The sequence below is a fragment of the Ciona robusta genome, chromosome 8 (assembly GCF_009617815.1).
Source record: "Ciona robusta chromosome 8, ASM961781v2".
Lineage (NCBI taxonomy): Eukaryota > Metazoa > Chordata > Ascidiacea > Phlebobranchia > Cionidae > Ciona > Ciona robusta.
The window spans coordinates 3,887,535-3,903,467 of NC_143242.1; the positions used below are offsets into that span (position 1 = coordinate 3,887,535).

A 15,933-nucleotide genomic window follows, 5' to 3' on the forward strand; every position below is an offset into this window, starting at 1 on the left:
AGGGCCTTTACTCAGACGTTAATAGTATGAGCTGAACGGATCAAACTGGGTTTAATTGCAGCATTGGGCGTTTAATTACTTTCTTCAAGATGTGTGGTCGCAATACAAAACACCACATGTCTTGTATTGTAACCAGACACGGCAATAAACGGTGTTTGTATTTCCTTGAGCTGTTTAATTTTACGCGAACGCTTCCTGCCTTTTATCACGCGCACATTTGAGCTCTAGGCAGCTAACATTTAAAACGGAGAAGGTGTTATCAGGGCCGTGCCGTTTTTTTTTTCAGTTACACAGCGATAAGAAAGCTCTAAAGTTTACAATTTTCAAACAGTGTACCTGTATTTACATACAAGTTTTGACAAGCAGCAGTTACGAGGAAAAAGCAGATAGTTGATTAATGGAACTTGATCGTTATGCATGGCAACGCGCGGTTGCATTATTCATCGTAAAGTACGCGCAGAACTTAACAGCCGGGTAGTGACTGTTCAGGATATAACCTACAGTGTGTTGCATGCAGCTAGAGCGGGTAACTGAATTATACAGAAAGGTTAAGCATGTATGACGCTTGGTAACGTTTTCAGCAGCGGGCATAAAAGGAACAAAGCGACTGCTGGAAATGTGTAAAATGGTTGGACACTCAAAAGTAAACACTGCATAGTTTATGTTTAACACCCGACGTTCGTTGGGTTTTGTTATCCATTTGTGTTTTTGGATTACATTTGGCAGTCGCATGCATGGTTAGACCAATTTAACGAAGATATAGTATTACAAATCAAATAATAACATTTATACAAACAATTTTCTAGAAAGGATTTTTTTACTATTTTTTTGTATTGAATTACCACCTCTCGCTGTTTAACGATCTTCACATCAGACGTTAAAACACTGTTCGGCTTGCTCAAGGCTGCCTACTGTAGACGGCTTGGTTTATTTACACAGAGACATCCTGCAACAGAGTCTATTATTTTTAGAGCCAGTTTGAATTACTTATAAGACTGCACAGTGACAAATAAAACAAAACAATATAAACTTGAACTCCGAATTCTATTTGCAATACTGACTTCGGTCATCAGAACCAGATATCCTGCTGGTGCTAAGTGTAGTTCCGCATTTCCCGCTATATACTGTTTGAATTGTTTCGGTTGAAGACTTTATGTGGATAATGTTTTAGACTACGAGTTTAGTTTATCACTAGGCCTATATTGGAAGTGGTGAAAGTCCGAGAGGAGCGTTGACACTTTTCTTGGTAGTATACGTGTATGTTATAAACACCCTTTTCTTAGGTAGTACGTGCGTTTTATAAACACTATCGTTTGGTTGCTTATTCCATTTCCTGCGCTGTTTTAATGAATTTGATCAAAGATAAGTAATTAAAATTGATGTATATGCTCTATAATATCATTACACGTCCCGCGAAGGAACTTTACCAATTCTGTTCCAGATTACTACTTGGATGGCTCTATACGTGTATTTAAATTAGGATGAATTTCAACCGAGATAGCTCGGTCTATAATCGCCGAAGGGCGTTTATGAATCGAAGTTGCTCCGGGTATTTGAAAGGGGGAATCACCTCAACATCGAAAGATAGCCTTGATGACGACATTGATGACGCAACCTCCGAAACGTCATCAGTGCAAAGTACAAACAGCACAAGGAGTTATAAAAGTTGGAGGCAAGCACACAAGAGGAGGAGAAGAGAAAAACTAGAGAGGACACAAAGTTTGTTCGGTGATGCAACATCAAGGGATTATAGGGAGGAAAGAAGAAGGCAAATTGATCCATTCACATTTGATATAAGAAGGTAAGGATGTTGGTCTCATTTAGTTTGTAATTTATAGTAAAGTAATATTCCATTTACCAATGTAGGTCAGCAACATCCTATACACCAATGCTTCTTGATTCATTTTACTATGTGGGTCCTTTTATAGAACACGCAACATCCTTGGCCTCCGCTCCATCATTAAAATTACTCCAATTTTTTTTTACGTTTTTTTGCACTGCGTGTTTTATTCACCACTTTGGAGCAAGTATGAACTCTGAAATAAACGACGCATGTAATGAGCAGAGGTGTGCTAATGACCCATAATAATACCACTCTTCCGATCGCCGGTTGCGAAGCTGTGACCCAACTTTGCACGACGTGAATAATTTAAAACGTTTTGATCAATGTTCTATTACAGGACCCCAATTCACTCTATGGAAGGCTCGGTAGATCCTGGACTCAAAGAAGGTAACTTTATCATAACTGTCTGGTGTGTATAAATCCAACACACGATTTTCAAAAATATACTAAAAATTTAAACGTTAATTCCTAAAATGTACTTTTGCATATACGGTACAGAAATTCTCGCGTGTTCAAACCACCGAACTTCCGAAAATCGTCCAAGACGTTGTTGCAGCCTAAACATTAAAGTACAACGTATATAACCAGTATTCTAAGATGCTCTTTTTCGTAGTTTTATTCATATACTATTGTTTTACTGGTGATTTCATTCTCTCTGTTGTTCCAATAATTTGCTATCGTCTGCAACATCTTCGCTATCGTCTGCAACAAGATTATGTTAAGTTATGTTTCTTTTCGTTTCAGATTCCAGAAACATTTCGTCATCTTCCATTGACATCGATATACCTCGTCATGACGTCACAACAGACAATTATGACGTCGGCCAGTTCAATGAGCTTTCAACAATCATCCAATCACCGGTCGAGCCATTCTATTCGTCGTCTTCACTAGATTCATTATCCGAAGGCGAATCGGGAAAACCGAAGATTTCCGAAGACGACGTCATTCGACATCAGAAATGGCCGACGTCCGAGGAGCACAAGGAGACGCGTGATTGGTTGATTTCAAAATCCTCTCCGCCACCACAGAATGAATACGTCATAAAAAAGATTCCAAACGTCATAGAGAAATCAAAAGAAATAACAAAAAGGTAACGACTCTAACACGCTTGAAACAAATGTAAACGGAAGTTACAGCATCATAGAGAACAGACATTTTTAATTGAGAAATGCCCATGTATTGCCCGCTGTCGTTTGCTTATACTCGTTTTAAAAAGTAAGCGCTTGCCCGCCTCTTAAAAAAATTCTTGATCAATTTGATGTTTTGCCTGAGTTTTTTTCCACCAAAACCCAAGCAATCAAAGGCTACTTCCATACAGATCCAAAGAACCGAACCTGGCTCTTGCGTTTGGTGCTGGAGGTCTGAACGAACTTAGCCGAATATTTGAACCAAGGCAAGCGACAGGGGAACACAGTGAGGTTGGAACAAAACTTTTAACCCCATGTTCAATTTTTTTAGTATGCTTCATGAATCTGCCTTTACGATTTTATTTTATCTTAACATCGCATCAATCTTAATTCATCATATTTACATTTCTACATCTTTTAACGTCGTAAAGACGTTATGTGTTGTCCTATCCTTAGGTCTGTTACGTATCACGCTTGTATAAATATATCTGATTATATTTTCTATTGACATTTCAGGTTTTCAACCAAATTTCTGATGTGAATAACTCGGTCGATATCAGCATTCCCAAAGTAATTAGTTCAACTCCAAGTTACCTGGAACAACCCGCTTTAAATGGTCCCGCTTCCACAGTTCCTGGGACCGAGGATGGAAAAACAGAGGAAAAGGATTCGGATGTTTTACATGGGCAGGGAAATGAGCATCCAGAAAAGCAACAACCCAACGAAGGAGCAGGGCATATCTCGCCAACTTTACCGAATAGCTCGCACAATTCCAATGACGTTTATCCAGTATTCTCGGAAGAATTGCACGATTCCCCTGTAGGGTTTCCAATTCCGTCAGTAGAGTTGCCAGATTCTGCTGTAATGTTGCCAGATACATTTCCAATGTTGCCAGATTCCGATGCAGTGTTGCCAGATACATCTCCAATGTTGCAAGATCCCCCTGCAGGGTTACCTGATACGTCTGCAATACTGTCAGATTCTCCTGCAGGGTCACCAGATCCGTCTGCAGTATTGCCAGATTCTTCAGCAGTGCTTCCAGATACATCTCCAATGTTAAAAAATTCCCCAGCAGGGTCACCAGATACGTCTGCAGTATTGCCAGATACGTCTCAAGTTCCGCTAGATTCCCCAGAAGTCCTTCAAGTTGCATCACCAGTATTGCCACTCTCGATGGAAAATCCTTCTGAGGAAACACACGTAGAAACACTGGATACGGCACAACCAAACGAAGGCCGTAATGAAGCAGAAGTTAATGACGATGCCACACATTCAGCAAAAGGTATAAACCACCCCACTATACATACACGTTGGGCAACATTACGACTTCAGTTATACACGTTGGGCAACATTACGACTTCAGTTAAAAAGTGATCAAAATTTACTCGGAATGTATTTACCGCACTTAAAATTCACTATCTTATTTCTAGAATTGTATCTTCCGTTGAAAACAGCCGATAAGTTCCAAGAACATTCCATTCACTCAGCGTCGCCGTCAGAAGAAAGTTCGTCGTTGGTGCAAGGGTCTGTTGAGGTAAGTGAGGCGACATGTTTCTAAAGAACTGAATTTTTTATCTTCGAGGTTAGATTTCTAGGACCAGCTCCCGGAAAACTTTGTTAGACAAAGATTTCAGATAAAAAGGCAATGAAATTCATTGCAATCGGTTTAAAGTCGCAATCTCTGTAAACTTAAATAGCAATATCAAGGTTTCGGCAAAATCAGAACTATAAAATTGAACCCTCAAGGAGTTAATAGGCATATCTTCATTCACTTTATAGATGGAAAAAAAACCTAGCCACGAAGAAAATGAGGTCAAAGCTACAGAACCCGCTGGCGCTACCTTGCGAAATAGAAAAGGGATTCCAGTTTCGCCCGGCACTGACTCAAGATACGGATTATGCAATTGTTGTGCTGTTATGTGACCGTTAACAACAACAATGTGAGAGACGTTTATTCTAAGTGCAACTGACTTTTGTTTAAGTTGTGTGACGTCACCGCAATGACGTCATCCCCTGTTATGAACTTCTATATTACTAGCATTTCTTCGCTCTGTGCGCCGCACTGTGAATACACAAATATTTCACACTGAGCTGTTGCAATTTTCCACGGGCAATGGCGAACAGTTATTGCGATTTGTTGAATAATCTGTGTTGATATTGCGGGAGAAGTTGGGTCACATTACGTAGTCAATATTCACGTCATATACTACGAACAACTTCGTCTAAGCATCTAAGCCTAAGGAACACTAGCTAGAAATCTTGTACTATATAGCAAGAAAGTATCTGAGCCAGTTAATGAGGCGTAGAAGTAAACCACGTTTTTGGAGTATGAAACCCATGTTATTACTCTACAGTAAGCATGAGGTGTATACACCCTGAAAGGCTCAAGTAACAACCCTAGCAGACTTCATATTAGAAGAAGAACTCACTTAGCAGCAACAAAGTTCCAACAAAGTAAAGATTCTTGTAGCGATGTCACGTTTTAATTAAGATCAGGATACAAAAAGTGCAAATTCATGATTTAATTCGGTTTTCTATTCCCTTAAAGGTAAGGCCCTAGGCAGAGTTGACCCATTACCACAAACTTTTCAATTCTGTTTATGATTTGTCATGTTTTCTTGAATCAGTTGAGGTGATGACGTCATATTTAAGTCGTTTGTGACGTTATGTACATGTTGTTGTTGTTGGGAATGGACCAATTGTTGTTGCTGTTGTTGCTGTTGTTCTTGTTGTTGCATTGCTTCTATTGCTTGCAACACACTAAGATGGCTGACCTGCTCTGTCTGTTGTTGGTCTTCTTGTTCTTGTGTTTGTTGTATGTTTATGATTGCTGCAGTGTTCTTTTTACTACCCGGTCGTTTGTCGTAAAAATGGATATCTCTGTAACCAGAACAATTTGAAGTGAAAACAGTGATTCAGTAAGGTTTTACAACAATTTAAACTTGAAGATTCTTATCTTCAAACCTTAATTAACATCGCATAGATCTAAATCCTATTACATTCTGTTATATTTGGGTCAGGTACTATTACTACAGCCTGGCATGCCATGAAATCAGAACTTAGGCCAGGGGTTGGCCAATTATAATCCCAATCCTTTGAGGTAATGTGCCAACTGTGACCTAAATTTTAGGTCTAATTACATGCCTCACTGAATGACTTAGAGTTTACAGTCAAATACTATTTAATACATTGTTAAAAGCTAATTATATTTAGTTAACAATAACTTTTGCTCAAAACATTACCTTAAATGTCTCTTAAGCACTCCTATATGAGCAAAACACTTTCCACATTCTACACACTGGTGTGGCTTCTCCAGCATGTGAACTGCTCGTATGTGCTTGTTTAGATTACCATGAAGACCAAAGTGTTTTCCACAAACATGGCATTTGTGGGGCTTTTCCTGTCAAAAGAATTTATTGAAATAAGAAAGAATTTTATAACTGCTTGAACAAGTATTACTCTATATGAGTAAGGTTTTACTGCATTGTAGACTGTCATCCATACCACACAATGTTAAATAAGGGATCACGATTAGCTAAGTATATGGTACAAAATACAATAACAACCTACCACACAGTTAGAAATAATTAGAAACCATACTTATATAAAGGTTTAATATGACCGCATATAGATTACAAACCAGTAGCAATGTTTACCTTCAAATGAACAGCATGTATATGACGCTCAAGATCAACTGGTCTTGTGAAACTTCGCGAACATTCAAAACATTTATGAAGCTGGGAATAAAAGTAGAAGGATTTAGGTTGTTAAATCTGGACTATAAGATCACTTAACTTAACCTTATAGAAGATAATTTATATCTTTAAAAGTCTTAAAACTGCCTCAGTGGGGTACAGATGGTAGCACTCCGGGTTTTGGGTAATAGGGTAACATACCTAAATCCCACGTCTCATGTGCGATTTATTGAAGACCTTACTCTGACATAAAACAAAGAAAGCTATTGTCGCCTTAAACACTGTATTTTTTGAGAACTAAAACTAAATATGTATTAAAAAAAACTGAAAAACATCATTGAATTTCAAAATGTTCAAAAGATTGATAGCAGAATACAACACCACAACTAGAATTTAGCATTACAATCTTACTTGATGTGTTGTTTGTGGGTTCCCTGGGTTATGAGCGGAACGAACATGGCGCCTTAGTTGAGTTGGTGCGCTGAAACGTTTCGAACATATGTGGCATACATGAGGACGTTCCTCCTCATAACATATGTGACTTTTGAATTGAGATTCGTCCGCAAATCCCTCCTAAAATGAGTTTGGTTTGAACATTTTATACAAGAATCTATTCTGTACAGGTATATCTAATTGCTGAGTCCTGGATTTAAGTCCATTACTCTAACAGCCAGAATGTTACCTCTAGACCCACTCAGAAAAGTTTATAGACTTTCACTCTATTCTATAAGGTTGAGGTCTTTAGTGAGGCACAACTGAGACATGGAGTATAGGTCCATATACAACACCCTGGGTACTACCAAGTACCATCTATACCCCACTGATACAGTTTATATACATCATTGAATAATAGAGATTCTGTTCTATATGGGTGAAGTCTTTAGTGAGGCAAACCTGAGACCTGGAGCAGGCAGTGTGCACGGGAATTAAAACCACTGTTATACTATACATGATATTATAAATTGAACTACTTACCTGGCAGTCTGCACATTTATAACATGGCAGTTGATTCATATGCACAGTTAACACATGACGTTTGAGTTGTATCGTCTCGGGAAAGGTCGCTCCACACTGTGTGCATTTTAAACTTAACATACGAAGAGATTTTGAGGTTCCTTTGTCTCTTTCGTGGACCCCTCGTCGGTGCCTGTAGGTCAAAGGTCAAGTTAGGGTCACTATGTAATTATGTATAAGTATGTTAATGGGATATTAAGCTCTGCCTGGTAGCAATAACAGCAGAATAAACAATCTATTATGTAAAGTGTAGCTTTTGGTTTTATAAACATTAAAAATTTTTATCTTAGAATGGTTGTATTTTAAATGGTATAACCAGAGAAGAAAAAATCGCAGTCAAAACTAAAGTAATTGCAAATTGTAATACAAACCTCAAATTCCAATTCTTACCTATTTAAGTCACTCATTCTTGCAAAAGTTTTTGAACACTGTGTGCATTTATGTGGTCTATCATTTGTATGCACACATCTAACGTGTTGTTTTAGATGGGTGGCAGTTTTGAAGCCTTTCCCACACTTTGTACATAGATGAGGTCTCTCTGTAGCCAACGCAACAGCTGCTACTCCAGGTAAAGTGGTTTGTTGCTGGAACTAAAAATAAAGATTCCTAAATTTAATTGTTGTTGTATGGTTTATGCATGTTATGTATGTATCCACTATGCAGATGTATTTTCCATTTAAATATGTTTTTCTATATAAAGCAAAAAATCAATAAACTTTGGTTAAAAAATGTCATAAAATACATAAAGTATCTGTGTAATTAAAATAATGTTCTGTTCTACTTCATTATAATATTTTAGTATTTTCAATCAAATTCGAAGAGATAAATACTAAATAGCAATTTATTTTATGTAAAGGGCTTATGGGCCAATTCTGGTCCAATTCTCAGGGCATGTGCCGTGTCACCTTGAAGACCTTACCCAAGTAGAATAGAATAAAATATGTAATGCCATACCTTTACCCCATGGCACACATGTCTTTTTATTGACTTATCAATAACTGCCCCACATTCAAGACAAGATTTGTTCAAATTATCTGGAAGTTGGTTTAAATCTATTTGTTGTCCAACCAATCCCATTGGTCGGTTTGAACTAACACCCTGGCTCTGATTGGTCGATTGGATCACAGCTGTAATGGGATTGGTCGGTTGTTGATTGTTGTTGTTGTCACTGTGGCGCACTTGAAGATGAGACTGTTGGATGAATTTGAACAGTTTAGGGTAAAATATGTGGTAAATTTGGGTTCTTATATAATATGCATAACATTAGGGGTAGCTGGGGTGACATGTCATCCTGACTTTTAAAACAAGATAGACATCATAGGATTTAGCCGGGCAGTTTTAAATGTAAGATACTACCCTCCTACCCTGCTTAAGTGTTTATACAAACAAGCAAAATATATTGCATTCTTCACACCAATCAATCCTGTGTTTAAACTTGAGTGACTTATCCATGGTTGTCCTTGTCACTCACATGCTCACAGTCCAGTAGTTGAATCTACCGCAGTGTGTGAATAGGCAGACATGACTATTGGTTGATTTGGTCATTATTACCCTTCTATAAACCAAAGTATTAAATTACCTGTAGTTGTGACGCTTGTGAAAAACCTTCCCCACATACTGTGCACCAGAACGGCTGTGGATGAGTTGACATAACATGGTGCTGTGGATATAATGCATAAAGTTAAGGCAATTTTTAAATTTTTTCTGAGTAGTTCTATTACTAATGAATAGAAGGCACCCGTTTATCCTCGTGTGGCGGACAGTGACAGTCTTTTTAACACAGGAGTTCTGTTTCATACACCTCGTGCCTACTTAAGAGTTACCACATATATTACTTTGTGGTTGAATATATTTTAGTTTTTCCTAGTTAATTTAATGTATAGCTGATAATTACCCAATAAGAGACAGCTGGATTAAAGCGATTGGTGTTTTGTATCTTGCAAGGAGACAAGACATACCTGCAACATGGCTGCATTTTCAAACATTTGCCCGCACTCAAAACATCGGTTGACTTGTGCTACAGGTACAACAACTGTGCTTGTTGGTTGCTGAAGGTTGAAATGGTTGTGGTTTTGGATCGCTAATGCTGTTTGGACTGGTGGAAAAATATCGTTAATGTAAGAGTGAGGGTCAATTGACCCAGACTGGCTGAAATTCTAAGTTTCATGATATGCCTTGCTAAAGGACCTCATCCAAGGTTGTTTGGGATGGGGGGAAATATAGTATGGTGGGGAAGACATCCAGACAGGACACCCTAAGCACATAATAACCAAATATCCTGACCTTGTTTTAAACATTTAACAATGGCCTATGGGAGTCGTCAGGATACGGTTATATAACTTTTTGATGTTTTTTGTTTATTACCAAATGGAAGAAAAAAAACAAAATCAAAAGGTGTCCCATCTTTCCCCACCCTACTATATAATGTGTAGCCAATTTGACCACCCCAGTAATATGTAGCCAATTTGACAAAGTCTTGAAGAATACTTAAATAATAAAGCATAGGAAATACCTGCATTCTTAGTACTTTCATCCACACCATGCACTCGTATCATGTGAGTTTTAAGATAAGATGAAATGGAAAACTGCTTGGAGCAAATTAAACATTGAAAGTTCTTTTCTTTCGTATGGACGGCCTGAGAACAAGGAAAAAGTTAATCAACACATTATTGGAAGTAAACCATTAAAACATTAGTATATTAATAATTTTCTAGAATAAAAGGAGAAACAGCTCTTTGATTTATGTTACTGTAATCAATAAAAATAAACATGTTTTATCAGACTTTTGAATTGTTGAAAAACCATAATTTTACCTAGTAACTCATACGACCCACACTCATATATTTCTACCTGTATATGGTGCTTAAGGTTGCCAGCCTCTGCGAATGTCCATCCACATTTAGAACACGAATGGTTCCGTTCTCGCATGTGAACGCTTCTAAGATGGCGGTTTAAATCACTTCGACGACCAAAACCTTTTCCACACTGCTCGCATTTGTTGGGCTTGTTCTACAAAAAAGTTGGTGTAAAATAAAAGGTCTAGGCTTATCACATACTTTATGCAATACAGTCTGATGCCGTAGCACAAACTAGAGGTTACGGATTTAAAATAAGGCTTGTCAAGTTACCATTATAGACATATGTGTCCTTGTGACACACTGAACAACAATTGCGCCCAACGAAGTACAGAATAAAAAGTTGTCCAAATTGTCAGCCATACATAAACCAAAAATTTAAAAATTTAGGCTCAAGGTATAACGTTATGGGTGTCTGGTATAGGGTGTCACCCCAGCTCAATGTACAGGTTCAGAAACACTTTTATCTGCTCTTTATAGATTTTTTCACTGTATGTTAATAAATACTTGTGTGAAATGTTTAAAAAATTAATGTTACGTATTTCGTTTAATGATTGTGTCACCAAGAAAAGGTGTTTATAATTACTGCCTCAGTTCTACAGTCTAATCAATCATCACACCAACTTACATGCACAGCTAACACATGCTGCTTCAAGTAAGGGTTGGTTTTGAAGCTCTTATCACATTCAACGCAAGCAAAAGGTTTCGCCGCATCAGTGTTTTGCACAGTAGTAGGCACAGAGACAGAAGTATTAGATTGCACAGCCATAGCATTCACACCATGCACGTTCCTCATATGAGACGATAGAAGACTTGATTTCATGAAATTTTTCCCACATTCTAAACATCTGTGAATAATAATGGTTAGGTGATAATAGAGTTATATATAGGGTGAGATTTGTGAATAATAGAACAAACATAGTGGGCAAACAACTTCAACAGAATCATTTGAGTATTTTTATTAAAACTTACATTCTAACAGTTGTTATTAATGGCTTTGACTGTAATTGCACCTAATGCTTACTGTTACTGGTATTTATTTACAATTTTTGATCTAGTTGTTCCATATAATGTTTTCCAAGTCTGACCTTTTGTACTAGAACTATTTTTCTGAACTTCTTCATAAGCTTCAATATTAAAACAGCATGCTTTTCCTAACCTACTAATCTAAGACCCTCAGTAATGCCCTAATATTTCAGCTATCTGTAAATGCAGCTTGGCTTTATCACACACTTACACAGAATTTGGCCATTCTTTTTCATCAGTGAGATATTTTTCATGACACAGCCAGAATTCTGACATGACATAACCAAGAAAAGATTGGCACACCAGAAATACCAGGTCACCTTCGCTAAAATTTATTGCCGGTTTATAACTAAGGTAGCCTATCTGATAAATCCAGAACTGTTCAACTGACTATAGTATACTTTTTGTTCAATGGTTGAATGACGTCTTAATTTACTAAGTTCTGGTATGATTAAAATAATGTAAAGGCCAATATTTTGTTAACGTTTATTTATATAGTAGGGTGGGGGAAGATGGGACACCTTTAGCACACAATATACAAATATCCTGTTCGTGTTTTTAATAATTTTAACAACGGTCTATGGAAGTCGTGAGGATATAGTTTTATGATATTTTAAAGGTTCTTTGTTTACTACTAAACGGGAGGAGAAAATAGAGTTAAAAGGTGTCCCATCTTCCCCCACCCTACTGTATTTTAGTGCCAGACTGGCAGTATAAAAATAAGTAAGTCAACATATAAAACAGGTAGCCAATACAAGAGAGGTAAAGTAGGGGCAAAATTTGAATAGAAACCCTATGAAAAATTGATAAATCTCGTTGTTAAAAAATAGCAAAAATAAACACAACTTACTTATGGTGTATTGCTCTTGGTCCTTGTACAGTATGTGCCATGTATATATGATAATTAAGCTGTCCACCATTCATAAAACAAGCTTGGCAGTCACTACATGTAAACACAACAGAAGAATTTTGATTCTCATTATGTAAGTGTACAGCTTTCATGTGGTCCTGAGAAAATACGAAAGATTTATTTAATATTTAACATACAACAGTCTACATGCATTCTTTTTCACACGTTAAGTGAGACCGTACACACAAAATTTAGGTCAGAGTTAGCCCATTACCTGACACCCAGGGACCAGTGTGCTACCACATGAGCCCCACCAGATGTTGAAGCCAGTCGTTTTTCCTAAGGTAAAAACACATTAACAAGCACACAACTAATCACCTGTAAATGATGAGGGGCTAAGAAACTTTCTGGGCAAGCTGAACACTTGTATGGACGTGCATGCAACTCGGCGTGACATTTAAAGTTGTGGAAACTAAGTTTACCAGCACTTCCAAACACTTCGTTGCATTCATCTGTTAATATATTTTAACTCAGCATATTTACTTAAAAACTGGGTTTTTAATACACTATAGTTTCTTAGATATATCGGTAACCAAGGCAAAGCAACAGCTTTACTTCAAGTTTTAACTATTTTCCCCTTTTTTTATCTTTTGTGCGTGTTAGGCTTTTATTATTATATATATATATATATATATATATATATAATATATAAGAATTCATTTTAAATTATTATTTTTTTATACAGTTACTCACAAATTGTTAAAGTCGGTTTACGTTTTACTAAATAAAATTATGGATTTAAGAAAAAGATCTGTTGTCAATGGTGTGGTACCTACTACCTACAGATTGTTAAGCAACATCATATCTAAATATATATAATACATACTACACTTGTGCGTCATTTCCCCCTCAATCTCAGTTGAAATAGAAGCTTGGACTTGATTTATTGGAACGCTCATAACACTTCGTGTCATTGACCTTTCACCTAAACATTTAACAAATCAAAATAAAGCAAAAAAATACTGTTTTGAAAGTTAACATTTTCAGAAAAAATTACCTTGCATTTTTTTATTCATATACGATACCAATATAAAGAAGATCAGTAGTCAGGGCCTCGAACAGAGTATGTGAATTTGGGTAATGTGGCAACTCTGGCTAAATTCCCAAGTCCCATGACATGTCTCACCATGGAACCTCACATATAGAATAGAACCAGACTGGGACATTAAAATGTTGGTCCACAAAAGACCATAAAAGCTTGAATTTTTTTATACCATGCCTAGCAGTACCAGTTTATACATACGTAACTTAGTAAACTTACCCTGTTGCTGCTGCTGTTGTTGCTGTGTTGCATATATTGGTGTCATAATGGTGGGAATTGAGTGTTGTATCATAGTAACACCACTTTCAGCAGCAGCCTGTTCAATAAAGTCCTTCCTTATAGTGATTGACATTGGTGCAGATGAAGTGTACATGGATTGTACTGATGATCCACATTGTATGTTATCTGTGATGTCATAATGTAAGTGTCAATGTCATAAACATTAATATATTATAACTTTATTAGTGTTGACTTCAGTTTAAAATGGTAAAATATAGGTGTATATATAATATATAAAATTTCTAAAAAGCTAAAATAAACATTACAGAAACTAAAATAAGGCTATTTTGTTTAGGAAAATATTGATAATCAAACAAGTGTGATAACACTGTAAAATGTGTTTAAGATTTTCACTTTAAACGATGCCAGTCAAGTCTTATTATTTGTAAATAAAAATAAACCAACTTACTATCTATCTGTGGTGTAGTGGTTGAAATGATAACATTAGAATTCACCATCCCTATGTTATTGATGGTTCCCATGCCTGGTAATGTACCGGAGAAGACAGTTCCACGCTTGGACAACTGGTTGGCTGATGGTATGGATATTTGGTTCAATGAAGGGACCCCTTGGCCAACCATGAAGTTCTTGGCATTGTTGCCGTTCTGGAAAATATAACGTAAACATAAATTGAGATTTAGCAGTAAAAGAAGAGTCGTTAAAAACACTATGGGTTAACACTATTAGAGTAAAATAAAAGTGAGGCTGCTAAACCTGATACAAATTAGTATAAATTAAAAATTAGGGAATAGATATGAGTAAAAGATCTAGTAACAGGATATAACGTAAAGTTAGTTCATCTCTTTGAATGCTGTGGCTAAAGGTCAGATCAATTAAAACAGGGAAGAGAAGGGAGAGTCATTAAAACGCGCTTAAGGTAAACAGTACTTGTGTTACAATATACTAAAAATTAAGGATAAGATATAGGAATGATCTAGTAACAGCTTGGCTGGCAGGGTAGTCACGCTTATTCTGAAATGTCTTACATTGTAAGTTATGAACGGAAATTTATTTTATAATAGTGTGAACCTATCCCCTGCATATTGTAATTGAATAAAGGATTTTTGGTGCTAAGGAAATGGGCAAACCTGGCCTGCTTCCCAGACATGCTGTGTTACTTTACGTTTACCCCTAGAATAGAGTGCTCTACACAAGACAAACAATATCAACCCACCATTGAACCAGATTCAGCAGCTCCACTGCTAGCAACTGCTGCTGTAGCTCCAGCAAATATATTCGCAAAGTTCACCATTGAAGTTTGACTGATTACGGTGATGTCTGAATCTTTAGGTTTAGAGTTATTGACTTCAATTGGAATATTGTGAGTCCCTTCACTTGAGGATGGAAGCCAATATTTTGTAGATTCCATCATTGGATGTTAATATCTATGATTCAAAATATTGCTATTTAGTTACTATTGTATTATCTATTGTGGCTACTATAATGGGAAAGATGGGCAAAACAAATTATTATTATTTTTTTAAAGTGTTAACTGTTTTTACATTTTATGTTGAATATTTTTTGGAAAAATATTGTAATGAGAGGATGGCATTGTATTTATTTTTTATAAATGTTTATTGATTTTTAGTATATGTATGTTATTGTAATGCGTTATAATTTATACATGTAAAACTATTTTATTTTAAAATAGAATACACGTTATGCGGTAAATGTCTCATTGAATTTGATTATTAAAACAATAAAAAACGGTCAAATGTTAGGATATGTTGTTTAGTGTTTGGTTATTGATACAAGTTTGCGTTGTTGCTAACCGTGTTTTGAAAGTCGCGAAACCATTTGAAAACTAAACCCAGCAAAGATTATACTTGTTGTGTGAGGGTGAGCGCAACGCCAGCGCGCGACTCCATTTTGTGATTGCATGTACCGATTGCGCCGCGTAGACACACCCACTGCACTACTTTCACAGCTAAAAATACGACTTTATAGACAAGGATAGCTCTTACCTTCACGATTAGTAGATTGTTAATATCTTGCACTTCTGTTTAGTATCTATTAATTTTAAAAATTCCTTACTTTTACGGCAAAAACGTTGAAAATAGTAAATACAAGCTACACATACATTCACTGTGCTATACACAAAGCGCACACAATCATACATCACTCAAGCGTGACCGCAATCAT

The 15,933-nt window shown here is 36.6% G+C and overlaps 2 protein-coding genes across 3 annotated transcripts; one reads left to right on the forward strand and one right to left on the reverse strand.

The window, feature by feature from the left end:
- Nucleotides 1-1,445: 1,445 nt before the first annotated feature.
- Nucleotides 1,446-5,060, forward strand: LOC149732434 (uncharacterized). The gene is made up of 7 exons (XM_089883393.1): nucleotides 1,446-1,801; nucleotides 2,181-2,230; nucleotides 2,588-2,933; nucleotides 3,162-3,261; nucleotides 3,487-4,252; nucleotides 4,401-4,504; nucleotides 4,750-5,060. The coding sequence occupies exons 1-7, from the start codon at nucleotides 1,482-1,484 to the stop codon at nucleotides 4,891-4,893; spliced, it is 1,830 nt and encodes a 609-aa protein (XP_089739519.1). The 5' UTR covers nucleotides 1,446-1,481; the 3' UTR covers nucleotides 4,894-5,060.
- Nucleotides 5,061-5,431: 371 nt separating this feature from the next.
- Nucleotides 5,432-15,923, reverse strand: LOC149732435 (uncharacterized). 2 transcript variants are annotated; one of them, XM_089883388.1, is made up of 19 exons: nucleotides 15,756-15,923; nucleotides 14,966-15,176; nucleotides 14,201-14,396; nucleotides 13,732-13,917; nucleotides 13,297-13,395; nucleotides 12,789-12,922; nucleotides 12,411-12,568; nucleotides 11,163-11,382; nucleotides 10,530-10,688; nucleotides 10,192-10,315; nucleotides 9,638-9,774; nucleotides 9,259-9,339; nucleotides 8,634-8,870; nucleotides 8,070-8,269; nucleotides 7,641-7,812; nucleotides 7,077-7,238; nucleotides 6,627-6,707; nucleotides 6,213-6,370; nucleotides 5,432-5,850 (listed from the first exon to the last, which is right to left on the reverse strand). In XM_089883388.1, the coding sequence occupies exons 2-19, from the start codon at nucleotides 15,161-15,163 to the stop codon at nucleotides 5,559-5,561; spliced, it is 2,994 nt and encodes a 997-aa protein (XP_089739514.1). In that variant the 5' UTR covers nucleotides 15,164-15,176; nucleotides 15,756-15,923; the 3' UTR covers nucleotides 5,432-5,558. The 2 variants fall into 2 exon arrangements, with proteins under 2 accessions (XP_089739514.1, XP_089739515.1); XM_089883389.1 differs by lacking the exon at nucleotides 15,756-15,923 and adding an exon at nucleotides 15,564-15,700.
- Between the last annotated feature and the right edge of the window lie 10 nt (nucleotides 15,924-15,933).